Genomic DNA, 15,088 nt, shown 5'->3' on the forward strand with positions numbered 1-15,088 from the left:
ATGATTGGGTAGTTGAAGATGATGCCATGGTGGAGTAATAGTATGCAGAGGATGCAACATGAGATCCTCATTTCATAGGTTAGAGCTTTCTTTATCCATAGGGAATGGCCCAAACCAAATGTGGAGCATTATATATTAGACCTTCCAAGTTCCAAGTCCCAAATTCTCTGATTTGTCTCCAACATGGATAGCCATATATGGCTTGACTTTTGTGGCTGACCCTTCTTATGTGCCCCACGGCCCCAGGTAGCTGTAGCTCCTCGTTTTCTCAGTATCAGAATTAGAGCCTATTTCTAGCTCTCCTACTTGGTAATTAACCTCTCTTTTTAACTCATTTCCTTCTTTTTCCAATAATTAATACCCAGTTTGCTGCACTGCATTGTATTTTGAACACACAGACTCAGAGCTTCTGATTTCAATTTTTTTAAAGGTCGCAAGGAAAGGGCCAAAGGGGTACCCAAAAAGGAGAGAATCATGGTTGGAACGTTTAGAAAATGCATGATGCTATGTTGTGCTTCAACAAAGGTCACGGTATGATCTTCCAACTTTTGGTATAGGTTGAATTCTTGAAGGAGCTAACTAGAGGATATTTCAATAGCAGTGTGAATCTTAGTCCGGTTATTATGATTGCTATAACTTATATAATATAACAAGAAGCACCATTCACAAAGCTTATTAATTACTTAAGAAAACAAAAACAAAAACATTTGGCGTCAGTTCATGATTTCGATGGCATGAACTAGATCAACAATTTAATAATGATATATTCTAATTGCCTTCTAACTTTTTCCAAAGCCAACTAATTAAATTAGTATTCTTATTTCTTAAGTAGTAAATGAATTTATAAATGATTTTTTTATTAGAATGAAGAAAACTTTCAAACTTGAGAAAAACTTATTGAATCAATGATAATTAAGACGAATCACCAAAAAAACAGTTATTTGTATCATATTAGTCTGATACATGATGATATGTTATAACTGTTCCATACAAATTTTTATTTTCGATCCACTCTCACGTGGGTATTGTTGAGAGAAATCTCATATTGAAGATGTGAGGGTCTTGCTAGTGACTTATAAGGATTTAGACTACTCCTTCCATTGCCAATTGGTCTTAGAATGAATGCTTAGATTTATTCATGGTATCATAACAGGTTATCCACGTGATGCGCCTAATGGCCACATGTGCTCCCACGTCACCCAATATAAATTGTCCACGTGTGAGGCTTAAATGACGCCATACGTGCGGGGGCGTGTTGAGAGAAATCTCACATCTTCAATGTGAGGGCTTTACTAGTAACTTATAAGGATTTGAGTTACTCCTCCCATTGACAATTGGTTTTGAGATAGATTCCTAGATTTCTTCACAATATTTTAACTTTTAATTTATATTTTGGAAGTTTGGATGCATGACGCAATTGCTTGCGAACAATGATGGAAGTCACAAAACCAGAATTTTAAAGTGAAATGGGCTTGGGATTTGGGCCTTGGGGTGGGGGACTAGGCCTTGTGCTATAGGTTGTGGGCTATGGGCTAAGGGTTTAGAACCATAACCCACTATGCAGCTCCGTTTGTACCCGCAAATCACACGTATGAACCCGAATGTAACTAACTAGTCAACATCAATTATTTTTTTTAAAAAATGTTAGGAGTTGTGTCAGGCTTTGCAGAACTTTATATTCACAACTTCAGTTAACTGTAGTACATTGTGATAAAAATCATAAAATAAATAAACTAATAAACCTAACTGCTTCCAGATGAATACAAAATATTTGTTTCTTAATTTATGGCACGAATGGTGCACTACATATTAACTCCATCCAGTGAATTTGGCATTGTGTAACATGCCGCCGCTCTAAAATCTGTATACTAAATTAAATGTAGGAATTAAAATATTTTGATAGTACAATAGGCAGCTAAAACACCATTATTCATTAGTTAAATAAATAACATTTTAACAAGCTACTAATTGGAGACATCAATATTTTAATTACTTCAACTTCAAGACAAGAGAAGAGATCAACATCTGCATCAAGATTGAAGCTTCTGTTTCATCATGTGTCTTCTGGTCTGCTAATTATTTACGAATCCCCATATTTAAATAAATTCATAATTAACATGTACTGGCCCGGTTACATCCGACAACGCCGGTGTTAGAAAACCATCTACATCATCCAATCAATACGTTCCAATAAATAATGATTTTTGGTTTGTGTTAACATTATTATTGTTGTAGTGACCAGTGGCCAACAAAAAAAAACATTATTATTGTTGCGATTTCAGTCCTTATATTCAAACTTTGTTTAGTAATTTGGTTTCATTTAATTTAGGCATTGCCCCTTGAAAACTTCGAGAGCCAATGACATAGCCTTAACCCTATTGACCCATTGACTTCAGTCCCCTATATTCATGACTAAGTCGGTCCATGTGGCCCATTATTCACCTTTACCCCAACTTCTCATCAATATTGTAGAAGATAGAGAAAAATGTCTAACCAGCAATCACAGTCGATGATTTCCATCGGAGAATATTAAAATACAAGTTGCAAGAAGCCCTTTCTTCTTTCACCAAAGAGTGACAATGAGACCACCTTGTATTTGTTGGTAGTCACAATCAAAATGAAAATGTCGTTTTTTAAAGTCCGTGATGAACAAAAACCCTTCAATCTTGGTTCAATCTTAAATCTTTAATTGAGGAAAAAAGTATGAAAAAGTCTGCTATTTTACGCCATGCTGATAATTAAATTTGGCGTTTTATATTTCAACGTGATGGGCTTCAATGCTTCATGCCGATGTGACATCTCATTATAAATAGAAAAACAGAACTGCTTTAATCACTAGCTCAATTATTATTTTATCAATGCTAGATATTTCAATTTATTTTCTCAACATTTATTATACAACTTACATAGTATTTATATATTTAATATTAAAAAATAAATAAAAATTTAAGATTAAATAGCAAATCTCAATAGTTTTTTGGTATAACATAAATATCATATAATATTTCAATTGAACTACCAAATTTAAATGTAGTTTTTTAGATTAGGTCACAAATATGTTGACCAATTTGATTTGAGCCTTTTTCATTTGATATTTTTGTCTTTTGACCCACATATAATGGGTGTTAGTTAAAATTTATAAGTTTTTGACAAAATTGCCCTTGAGGCTTTTATATTATCTTAAAAATTTGCTAATGTAGTCTCAACTTCACATTTAGTTGTGACTGTACGACACTCACAACTTCAAATTTAGTTATAACTGAACGACAGTTATATCTAAGTTGTGAGATGTCACAGTTAAATTGTGACTTAATTGAATTTTTTTTTAAGAAATTATACTACAATATAGTATAAATAGAGATAAAAACAACACTTTTACTCAAAATAATATATAGTATAGTGGTGTGAGTTGTCTCTTTAAATTTACCAAGATAGTCACAGTTAAGTTGTGATTAGATTGATTTTTTTTTAATACAATATAGTATAAATTAATGTAATATTTGTGATGTAATATTATTTTTATTTTTTTATTATAGTTGCATGTGATGTAATATTTGTAAATTCTAATAATCTTTTACTTTATCATTTTGTTTGAATTTTTAACTAGTAGCTAATCTAAAATGCTATTGAATTTTGATATCTAAACTAAAAAATTATTGAAATTTCGTAATTAAAATCAATAAATCTAAAAATAAAATATTATATCTAATAATTGATAAAAAAAATTGAAAAAAAAAAAGTGGAGACTACCGTACTATTTCCTTATTTTATTCCGGTCATAATCGCTCGTCGTCACGTTCCCACTAGCCACCCCATGGCGCACTGGCGCCTACCCATATGCTTAATTGACCTGTCCATGCATCCGCACACCTGCTCCCTTGGCTATATTGGTGCCACTTATTTTTGTTTTTGTTTTTCATTTTCCCTTCTTAGTTCTTATATTTAATTTTTTAATATTTCTTCCTTTTAGGCATTTACCACACAATTGGTTACTAATCTATAGCACTTGACCCACCTTGCCCATATTTAGTAGTATTAAACTACATCTAAAGACTAAAGTTCTAAACACACCCTATGATTCTATGAATACTTACTTTTGATATAAAGTACCTCGCCAGTTAGCTATTAGCCTAATAATATTTATCTAGTTCTTAATTCAAATTTTCATTATCTAGATAAAAAAAGGTATAATATCTAAGAAAAAATTATATGTAACATTGTATATTTATATATATTTTTTCATTTTTCGCGAAGTGTGATGAGAAAAATAGACATAAGCTAGAATCATATACCGGCCAGTGACATAAACATTTTATTTATAGTATTTTTGGTTTATTAAGTTGGCAATTACAATGTAAAAACACACGACAACGCGTTTCATACTTTGTTATTCATTGCTTACGTCGTACGTAATTATTCAAAAAGATTATGGAGTTTCCATAAAAGTCAAAGTTTGGATATAACATGGGGTTAATAATGAATTTGCCAAGTCAGTGGTATAAATAGCAGGCACAGTTTACGTGAGTGCTCAACTGGTGGTGAGTGAGTCCTCCTCTCCCTCAAATCCTCATTACCTCCTTTTAAGTGAATTGTCTCCAAAAATCCCAAAAGCCAGATTCAGAAATCAGAAGCACCACCACTACTATATCATCACCCAAAAGGTCCGTACACACGGTTCTCGATCCTTCTTTTTTCGACTTCTCAGAAACTCAATCCTCTCCGTCGATCTTTGATCCGATATATTTTAACTGCGCATGCATGTCAATTACGATAGTCTATCTTTGTCTTCAATTTTGTCAGATTCTATTACCGCTTGTGTATTCTTTGATTCATTGAAGAAATTAGTGAATCTGTAATTTGAGATCAAATTATATAATTATGATATATCTTGCTGTTCAGAATTATGAAAATTGATGATTTTGTGTTCTGTTAATTTTGGGAATTCACAGAAGGACGACATGGCTAAGGACTCGTACGAGGATGCCATTGCCGGACTTTCCAAGCTCCTGAGGTACTTTCCTCGTCCAGACAAATCATCTGACGGTTCTCTTTGCTGTAATTAGTTAAAGCATAGCTGTCTTTATTTGTCATTTTATACTTTCTTTTCCGTCGTCCGTCTCAGACGCGCTTTCAGTTTCAGCCTCTTTTCGGGCAGTTGTTACCACGTGGGTCCCGCTTCGGGTGCCATTGGATCAGCCGTCCGTCACGGCGGGTCCCACTTGGACCTGAACTTATCTGACGACTTTTATTTAATAACTCTTTCTTTCCGGTTACAGCGAGAAAGGTAACCTCGAGGGCGTCGCCGCCGCAAAGATCAAGCAGATAACCGCCGAGTTGGAGGCCGCCGGTTCGAAGCAGTTCGACCCAGTCGAGAAAATTGAATCCGGTTTCATCCACTTCAAGAAGGAGAAATTCGAGTAAGTAAAAAAAAATAAAAAAAGGTTCTCCGAATATGCTGTTCGCTTAATTCCATCCCCTCTTTTCTGCTCTGTCTTGAATTTCCAAAACTACCCTTTTGATTTCCAACTGGGAGTACTTGACGGCAACGCTGCCTTTTTTTGCCAGGAAAGATGCTGATTTGTATGGCAAACTCGCCACAGGCCAGAGCCCCAAGGTCAGTGAATCAGATAATTAGCTACTAATTAATTAATGACATGATATATAATATCGAATTATCGCGTGCTGTTAATTTATTGAGCTAATAAACTTGTACTGTCCAATGTCTATGCAGTTTATGGTATTTGCATGCTCAGATTCTCGAGTTTGCCCCTCACATATCCTGAATTTCCAACCCGGGGAGGCCTTTGTGGTTCGAAACATCGCTAACATGGTCCCTCCGTATGACCTGGTTCGCATAACAGAGACCCCTCTTAAATTCACCACTTGCATTTGTTTTTTTTAATATTTTTATTTTGTAATTGTGTATAATGAAGACGAAAATATTGTAGTATTAATGTACCATAGTGAGCATCAGCATGCATTACATGTTAATAAGTGGGTTGTTTGGCATCAAGCACCTAATAGTTCTTACCCTTGTTGACCATTGTGCTTGCTTTGTGATTGTCTTAATATAAAGGAAAATGGAAAATGGGTCCGTCTGTTTTCTGTTTATTTTTTTGAAGGAAATGTAAAATGGCCTCAACCCCGTCGAGTGTACTAACAAACAGTGAATAAGCACAGTATTTTCCATTTTTATTGACTTTTGTTTTCTTGCAGACAAAATACTCAGGAGTGGGTGCGGCAATTGAATATGCGGTATTGCATCTGAAGGTGAATATAGAAGCCACCCTTTTTAATACTCAGCCTTTACTTTTAGCGGCACTGCTTCTTCGTCACCACTCTTTTCGATTTTTAACTTTTATTTGTTTGGACACATTGCTCGGTTATTCAATAATGGTGGCCTAGTCGGCTAGTCATTGGGAGTGTTCCTTACACCTAATCATGTTTCTTTCGTACTCAACTGACCCCCATCCATGTCATGCATGTGCCCACCAACCCCAAATTGATGCCATCCCTTCCAGAATCTACAAATTCCCAGACCTTATGACCTTGAACAGTAGTTAAACTGGCAGTACCTTTCTTTTGGATGATAGCATATATATTCCCCACCCCCTCCACAAAAAATGGAAGAAAGAAAAGTTGCAAATAGAAGTGGAGAATGAATAGTAATTAATTGTGAAGTGTGAGTATTATATCTTCTTTTTAGGAAACGTAGTTACAAAGAGAATGTATTGTATTTCAGGTGGAGAATATTGTGGTCATTGGACACAGCTGCTGTGGGGGTATAAAGGGGCTCATGTCCATCCCAGATGATGGGACCACTGCTAGGTAAGTCTTCATTTATATATGAATGCAGAAGTTTGCTTAAACACGTACTTTGCACATATCTTTCTGATTTGGGTTTAAAAGATGGATAATCAAAGTACAAGCTTGAATTAAGTAGACAATTTAGCATGTTGGCTTTTAGAACTTCCAAATTGGTGGGTTTTCCCTTCCCATCATCCCATGTGATTTGGTCTTGTTGCTATTGGCTATTGCTATGATTGCTGTAATATAATATTGATTGCTTGTCATGTCCAACTTAATACGAAAGGAATATGAACGACTTTATCCTGTAGTGGTACCATCTAATTTTTTGGGAGCATCCAAAAAGTTTGATAAAGCAAGAATTAGAAGCATATAAGTACCTTTGACTGCCACAGCTTCTTTGTTTTCCAATTTTTCTTTGAAATATACATAACTTTCCGGATGCTTTGAGATACCATTAATTATGAACATCTAGCAATATGGTCCTGACTGTCCGTGCAGCCAGAAATATGACTACTGTCTTTAGTTCTCCTCTAATTATGACATGTACTGTTGTACGTACATATGCCACAAACTCAACTAGAAACTTCTCTTTACTTTCTGATCCAGTTTAATTGTTCATTAGTTAAATTGAATTGATTATGCATGCATTAACAGTCTCTCCGTTTATATATTGAATTTTCAGTGACTTTATAGAGAATTGGGTCAAAATCTGCGCACCAGCAAAGTCCAAGGTCAAAACAGAATGCAGTGCATTAAGTTTCGCAGATCAGTGCAGCAACTTGGAGAAGGTAATTTTTCATTGCATAAGCTAAAGTAGAAACTGGAATAAGAGCTCCACTTGAAGGAGATTCTGATCATAATGCCTGAAATTTAATGACAGCATTCAGTAACTTTTGTTTAAACGTTAAAAATACTAGTTAGCCATCTGGTACATAAAACAAGGCTCAATGTTTTTTTAGAACCATATTTCATAAGCTTCATCTTGTGAGGGACCATTAACCATAATGGTCCCTCAGAGAGTAAATTGATGGTGATACAATGTTGACTTATCGCATCGCATTTATTCTGAAAGGCTATTGTTTGGGACCCTAATGCAGGAAGCTGTGAATGTGTCCCTGGGAAACTTACTGACATATCCATTCGTGAGAGAGGCCGTGGTCAACAAAACTCTTTCTGTGAAGGGGGCACACTATGATTTTGTCAATGGTGCCTTCCAGCTTTGGGATCTTGATTTCAACATCAACCCCACTTTGTCTGTATGAGCATCAAACATTGCCAAGAAACCTTTTTGTTTTATTTATTTTTTCCAATGTGCATGTTTTGCATTTCCTTTCCAACAACATATGGCAAAATAATAGTCTTTATGGCTTGTGTCAAAAATGAAATAACGTAGCTTTCTCTTTTTCGCCAAATGTAAAAATTTACCTCTCTATGGCCATCTTCCTAGCTTCAAACACTGAAATTTTAATACAGTGATTGCGAAATTCTGGTTTAGACTTTCATCTTACAGACAGCTCTTCTGTTTGACGTTTCCTTTTTCTTAATGAATTAATGTTATAGAACAATGGAAGTAGTTGAATAACAAAACTTGTTGGAGCAAAAACCAGTTTGGGAAAGCAATCCAGTGATCCACAACAAAATCTTGGGCTTTTTCCTTGTTGGTAATTTAGTGGCCTGAGGCCCAAAACAACTACAAGATGGCCTGAGGCCTAGCAATTCTTATAAAGTCCACACATGGATGTCGGTGAAGTTAAAAGTGCAAGGTCCAAGGTCAAAGCAGTTTGGGCCTCAGGCCTAGCAATTCTTAACAAAACTTGTTGGAGCAAAAACCAGTTTGGGAAAGCAATCTAAAACAAAATCTTGGGCTTTTTCCTTGTTGGTATTTTGGTGGCCTGAGGCCTAGCAATTCTTATAAAGTCCACGATGTCGTTGAAGTTACAAGTCCAGGCTCCAAAAAAAAAAAAAAAAATTTTAAATTGAAAGGGGAATGTTATCCACATTCTCCAATCTACCTTCTCCACCGATTTTTTATTTTATTATTCTAATTTCGCAATGTATATTCATGATCCGAATTGTTCATTTTTTAGATTTAACTATGAAGATCATCTCTGCAAAAAATCAACCAAATCAAAAATCGTTTGGTTATATGACTGTGATCAAATAAACAGATAGTTTTTGTGACAATTTGATTCATTGTTGATTTTCGATTTAGTTGATTTTTTACAAAAATAATTTCTAAATAATTATTTAAAAAATAAATAATTTTGATCATAAAAATATATTGTAAAATAAAAATAATTAAAAAGAAGATTGATCAAGAAGTTGGATAGCACTACTCAAATTAAAAACTGAAAAGGCAATTATAGGGCACGCGGAGAGCTTGCATCAAAAAACGTAGAAATGCAACAAAGTCTCCGTGAGTAAAGCACCTACGTGTGGACCAGCTCCAGTCCAAGGAGGACCTTTAGGCTAGAATCAATGGCACACTGTTCCAAATACCAAATTTCAAATCAAATAACATATTATAGTACCAGTTACCAATGCTGTTGCGCAAATAGTGTTTTGTTTTTGTTTGGTTTTTGGCAGACAAATGATTTAAATTATAGGCTTAAAATTTATATTATTAATGAAAATAAATGTGTAAATATTTTAACTGCTAAACACCTCAAAATCAGCATCTAATTGGATAATAAGTGAAGATAAGTGAAAATTAAAGATGATTTTAAATTTCTGTAGGTTTCTAAATTGTTTGCTTAAAAGTGGAACAAATCTCTCTCCTACATTAACAAGAAAAAAACTAGATTAAAAATTAAAAAAGAAAAGAGGCCAGAAAATGTTAGAAACCTAGCTAGCTTAATTGTTAGCTACAAATAAATTACAATAGGTCAAGAGGGTATCCTTCTAGAACTTGCACCATGCCCCAGCTACTGAGAATCGAATGATGATGAGTAGACAATGAAAGCGAGTCATGAGCACAATGCTTGTTCATCCATTGTATGTCTTGGTCATTATAAGAATCGACACCAACATGCCCTGATATTGGGTTTTCATCATTTTTCACATCTAGTTCCATGGCTGCTTTCACAGTAGCACTTGCACTACTACTACTGCAGCAGCTTTGATCAGAGTGCTTAGATTTGAGTCCACCACTTGCCGCAGGTGTTTGTTTTTTGATGCCAAGCTTCTTGCACAAATGAGTGTTCCAGTAGTTCTTTACTTGGTTGTCAGTTCTACCTGGAACACGCCCCGCAATCAGAGACCACCTACATACATTCATTCATATATATTCATCAATTTATTGAACATTTTCAATATATATATAGAGCAAATTACAATTTAGTACCTCAATTTTACATATTGTTTCAATTTAGTACCCCAACTTTGAAAACTTGCAAAAAAAGTACCTCAACTTTCATTTTGTGTCAAAATAGTACTTCTGTCATTTTGTGGGGGCGGGGGGAGGGGCGGGGCGGGGCGGGGCGGGGATGGGAGGGGCTGGGGCTGGGGGGAGGGGTGTGCGACGGGGGTTGGGGCTGGGGTGGGGGGGGGGAGGGGTGGGTCGGGCAGGGAGAGGGGGAGGGGGTAGGGGTGGGCTGGGGAGGAGGGGAAGGGAGGGGGCCGGTCGGGCTGGGAGGGGGGGCGGGCTGGGGAGGGAAGGGGGGAGGAGAAGGGAGGGGCTGGGTGGGGGCGGGGAGGGTGGTTCTGCGTGGGTATGGGTGGGGAAGGAGGAGGGGAAATGTTATTTGTATTTTAATTATTTTTTAAAAAATTTGTATTCAAAAAATTTTTAAAAATATTATTATTTTTTAAATTTGGAAAAAAGACGAAAATGTCCCTGTCACGTCAGCAGATAACGGTTTATTTGACATAAAAACTAACGGAGGTACTATTTTGACACAAAATGAAAGTTGAGGTACTTTTTTGAAAGTTTTCAAAATTGGGGTATTAAATTGAAACAACATGTAAAGTTGAAGTACTAAATTGTAATTTACTCATATATATTTATATATATGTATATCTACAAAAAGAAAAGTCATTTTCTTATAAAACAAAAAGAAAAAGAAAAACCTGTTTCCAAGCAGATTATGAAGTCTGATAATGAGGTCTTCTTCTTGGTCAGAAAAATGGCCGCGTTTCACATTTGGGCTCAGATAGTTCACCCACCTCAATCTGCAGCTCTTTCCACTCCCTCTTTAACTCTATTATATATACATATCATAAATCATATATATTCACAAAACAAGCGAATTAACATTTAATTTGTTTGCTTCTACATTACTACATATATATAATATATATCTTTAATAATCCGGCCTTACCCGTCATGAGCTTAGGAATGCGGTTCCAGTGGCCTCTTCCATGTGCCCTTACGTACTCTAGCAGAATCCTATCCTCCTCCTCTGTCCATAACCCTTTCTTGTACTCATTTTCGCTTCCATTTTCCTACACACAAACAGATCGATCGAAGGCCAGAGGGGTTCGATCGCCGTGAGTGAGGTATATACTAAGCTCTTGGACTCGAGCTTGTATTTATATATGAACAGGTTAGCCTGTTTGGCTGTTTCCATATAACTTCATTTCCAGAAAGCTTGGCAGTACCACTGCGTGACCCATTATGACATAATTTTATGAGCCAAGTAGAAGTCGTTTGTATTCTTATTAATTAATTGGGTTTGTCGGCATTGTAACCGGAGAGCATTGATTTTCATGACTACTTAATTATTGTTAATTAATTATATTATAGTAGGTAACTAGGCATTGACCCATGTAGCATGCATGATGCATCCAATACCCACTCAATTAACACGAAGACCAACAACCAACCACGCTTTAATTTCCAATGGGTACAAATTCAATTCAATGCCTACATCAATGCCATTCTTCTTCAAAGTTCCAAGTTTCCAACTTCACCGCAACATGTTCTTCCTTGTAGCCCTTTCCGTTAATATTAATGATATTAAATGCCTCTTTGAGACTTTTCAACCTTGTATTTTGAATTATAAAACAATAATATTAAATTTCTTATTTGTCAGGCAGATTTGGGAGGATTTTATTTTTATCATAAAAAGATATTGTAGGACCGTGACTATGTAACGTAATTAATTCACATTTTATAGTATAGGTGAATGACGGATTTATACTTTTAAAGTATAATATTAATAACGTCCACTCATATTATAATTTATAAATGAGTAAACTATTTAAAACCCCCAAATTTGAACTTAGTTATTTATAAACCTCTACTCTTAATAAAACTATTTCCCAACCCCTATTGGACATTTAATCTCTCCCAAAACCCTTTAGTCAACTAATAGTTTGACCCCTATTTTTTTACTATTCCAGTTTTACCCTTTTTTAATCTCTCCCATTGATTATAACACAATAGGGGGTTAGACTCACTCAGACTCTCTCTCTCTTATGTACGTTCTTTCTCTCTCCGGGTGTCTGTCGCTGGTGCATGCTTCGTCGTTCGGCAACGGTTGCCGGCGATACCAGTCCCGATCTTCTCGCCTCTCCTCCCTCTTCCTCCCCCTTTATTCCACTCGCCATGAAAGCTAGCGTCCACGCTGGATCGGGTCTAGGCAGACCCAATCTCCCTCGCAGGAGATCCGCCAGTTCCGGCGACGACAAGGTGCCGGACCGCCATGCATGGATGGCTTCCTCTTGTTGTCTCGAGTCCACTGGTGCCATCAGAAGATTTGGACGACCCTTAGGCTCGTCGTTTCGAAGGAGAGAAGCCGGCGACATCCTTGTCGGCGATCTTTGTGTTCCGGCAACCATTTCCGTCGAGTCAGGTACCCATCTTCTTCTTCTCGTTGTGCTCTTCAATTCTATGTGTTTGGATTAGTCCAATTGTTGATGAATCAAGAAACCCCAAATTGAACCTCACAGCCAGGGGCGAATCTATGTTATGGGCTGCCTGGGCTGCAGCCCAGGTGCTTTTTTGGGTTTTTTTAAGCTTAGTTGTATACATTTGAAGCCTAGCCCAGTCCATTTCCATCCAAATCCCATTGGCCCTTTTATTTATTGATTTTGCTGAACATTAAGTTAATTAACTCATCATTCCATGACAGTAATCATGTGCTGAACATTAAGTTATTAACCCACCAAAGAATAAAAAATTATTTTAATTAAATTGTTTCCTTTTCCCCTGATCCCCAAAACTTCTTACCTATGCAAATGAGAGCAACACATAGATCTCTCTCATCTCCTAGCCCCCACCACACACAGTTCTAGCTCTAAGTCTCTAATAAGGTATTATATTAGTTTTAATTTGGGTTTATATCTCCATGGTCTTTGTTTTTTATTTTTTTCTCAACTGTTTATTAAATTAGTAGAAATAGGGTTGGCAAAAGACTACGACTTGATTGATAGATTGATTCGTCTGGTGTTGACTCTTTATGTTGCTACATCACCGAAAGAATGAGCATTTTCATTTATGAGGTTTATTAAAAAATCGACTTCGAAACAAGATAGACGATAAATTTCTGGCTGAATGTATGATCATCCCCATTGAACGAGAATTTTTTAATTAATAGTATCGATAATTAATTGATAATTAATAATTTTTACTTAGTGAAGAAACGTTGGGCGCAACTTAGATAGTGTTATATAGTATTTGCCATTACGTCCCCCCTAATTAACTAGGTGCAACATTTTTTTTTTTAAGACAAAAATAGTTCGTAAGCTAAGTTTAGCCCACCCCACTTTGAAATCCTAGATTCGCCCCTGCTCACAGCCATTGCGGCGGCTCCGCCGTAAGTGGTGGCGATTAAGACCTGATTTTGTTCATTTTTTTGGCTTCGATTCATGCTTTAATAATTTTGTTTTTTGTGAATCAGAACAAGAAGAACCTTTTGGAAAACTGGTTGGCAGAGGACAAACTGGAATGCAAGGAGGAACTAGGAGATCTTGTGAAGGTTTGCTTCACAATTTCAATTTATGCATATTTAGCATGCCTAACTTTCATATTTGTAATTTATGTTAATGTCTCTGATCGTTAAAAGTTTGGATCTTTTGGTTTGTTTTAGGAATTTTATTGAGATTAAACAGTTTCAGTTAGTGAAACAGTCTCAGTTTGTGAAACAGTTTCAACTGTGAGTTTTAGATGAATTTTGAATGAAATTGTGGTCCTGAAATTTGCAGGTGGAAACAGATCTAGGCAGCCTCACGCTTTTGGTGATTATTGTTGTATAGGACCAAAGGACCAGAGTTCATTGCATGGTTGGGAGAAGTGAAAAAGGTGATTCATTTATGAGTCGTGTACTCGGCGCATGTGAGGTGGTCGAATATTCAAAATCTGGACGACAACGGTGTAGTCTAATGGTTTGAGTTTGAGATCGGAGATGTGGACGCCGATGACATAGCTTAGGATTTGAGTTTCACTAAATTCAGTTTCAGTGCATTCAGTGAAACTGAATTTGAATTCACTAAAACTTCAATGAATTCAAACTGAAACTGAATTTAGTCTCTAGTGAAACACTGAATTGATATAATTGTTATTTTTTTTTCAAATAAAGGTGTAATTATTTTTTTTTTTCTGTAGAAAATAATGGTGAAATTTATTTTTAATTCTAATTAATAATAATGTAAAATTATAATTTTTTAGTGTAACTGAATTTTGAAATTCAGTTTCACTTATCCACATCAGCGCACGCGTCAGAGTGCGTCAAGAGGGTAAAAAAGATATTATAAGTTTTTGAGGGTTTTGAGAGAGTTTCTAGATGAGTGAGGGTTTAGGAAAATTTTTAAGTTGGTTAGGGGGTTTAAAATTACCCACCATTTATAAATTTATTACACCTTGAAACGGTAATACAGTTATATAGACTAATTTTTCGTTTAATTACCTCTTTTCCAATGGCTTTGGGGTACTCACCGTTAAAATTCCTCAAATAATAATGTCCATTGTGAATAAACAAGTCACGAGTGCGTGATAGCTAGCTTGTAATTGTATGTTGCCCCGTGGCACAGCACATATATATGTTTGTTTCCAAAACTTGAGAGTTCATATATGCATGGCCGGGTAATTAATTATAAATTCCTTGTTCGATCAAATAATTGGACCTGTGGTAAATGTAATTATTGTACTAGCGATCGACAAAGTGACAAACCTGCCTGCCCTTCAATCTAAGGCATTTCAATCATGGGGCACCGCACATTATTATGTTATTGTTTTCTATCTCTCCACAAACAGTCAAAACACATAAGTGTACGTTGGTCCACACTAGAATTTAAGTTTCTTTATTTAACCTTCTGTCTTTCATAAGCTACCTAATTT

At 35.9% G+C, this 15,088-nt stretch overlaps 2 protein-coding genes across 3 annotated transcripts in view; one reads left to right on the plus strand and one right to left on the minus strand.

Annotated features, from left to right (window-relative positions):
* The first annotated feature begins 151 nt into the window (after nt 1-151).
* Nucleotides 152-8,304, plus strand: LOC147294978 (carbonic anhydrase 2-like). Of its 2 annotated transcripts, XM_086230378.1 has the most exons (10): nt 152-309; nt 431-531; nt 4,950-5,011; nt 5,277-5,417; nt 5,566-5,614; nt 5,732-5,848; nt 6,217-6,270; nt 6,743-6,828; nt 7,493-7,598; nt 7,908-8,304. In XM_086230378.1, the coding sequence occupies exons 2-10, from the start codon at nt 475-477 to the stop codon at nt 8,070-8,072; spliced, it is 837 nt and encodes a 278-aa protein (XP_086086504.1). In that variant the 5' UTR covers nt 152-309; nt 431-474; the 3' UTR covers nt 8,073-8,304. The 2 variants fall into 2 exon arrangements, with proteins under 2 accessions (XP_086086504.1, XP_086086505.1); XM_086230379.1 differs by lacking the exons at nt 152-309; nt 431-531 and adding an exon at nt 4,520-4,661.
* A 1,381-nt stretch (nt 8,305-9,685) lies between these two features.
* LOC147294979 (transcription factor WER-like) overlaps nt 9,686-15,088 on the minus strand; it is a 5,998-nt gene continuing 595 nt past the window's right edge. Inside the window, exon 3 of the mRNA XM_086231230.1 lies at nt 9,686-10,073. Within this exon, the coding sequence (XP_086087356.1) occupies nt 9,686-10,073 (388 nt within the window). The remainder of the gene's footprint in view (nt 10,074-15,088) is intronic.

This window comes from Dryas octopetala, chromosome 2 (genome assembly GCF_963921425.1).
Source record: "Dryas octopetala chromosome 2, drDryOcto1.1, whole genome shotgun sequence".
Lineage (NCBI taxonomy): Eukaryota > Viridiplantae > Streptophyta > Magnoliopsida > Rosales > Rosaceae > Dryas > Dryas octopetala.

Excerpts from the sequence above, each read along its gene's own strand:
- LOC147294978 (XM_086230378.1), top strand. The coding sequence starts at position 475 with ATGGTTGGAACGTTTAGAAAATGCATGATGCTATGTTGTGCTTCAACA. Across the intron at positions 5,418-5,565 it reads TTCAAGAAGGAGAAATTCGA|GAAAGATGCTGATTTGTATG; the intron begins GTAAGTAAAAAA and ends TTTTTTTGCCAG. Across the intron at positions 5,615-5,731 it reads CCACAGGCCAGAGCCCCAAG|TTTATGGTATTTGCATGCTC; the intron begins GTCAGTGAATCA and ends ATGTCTATGCAG.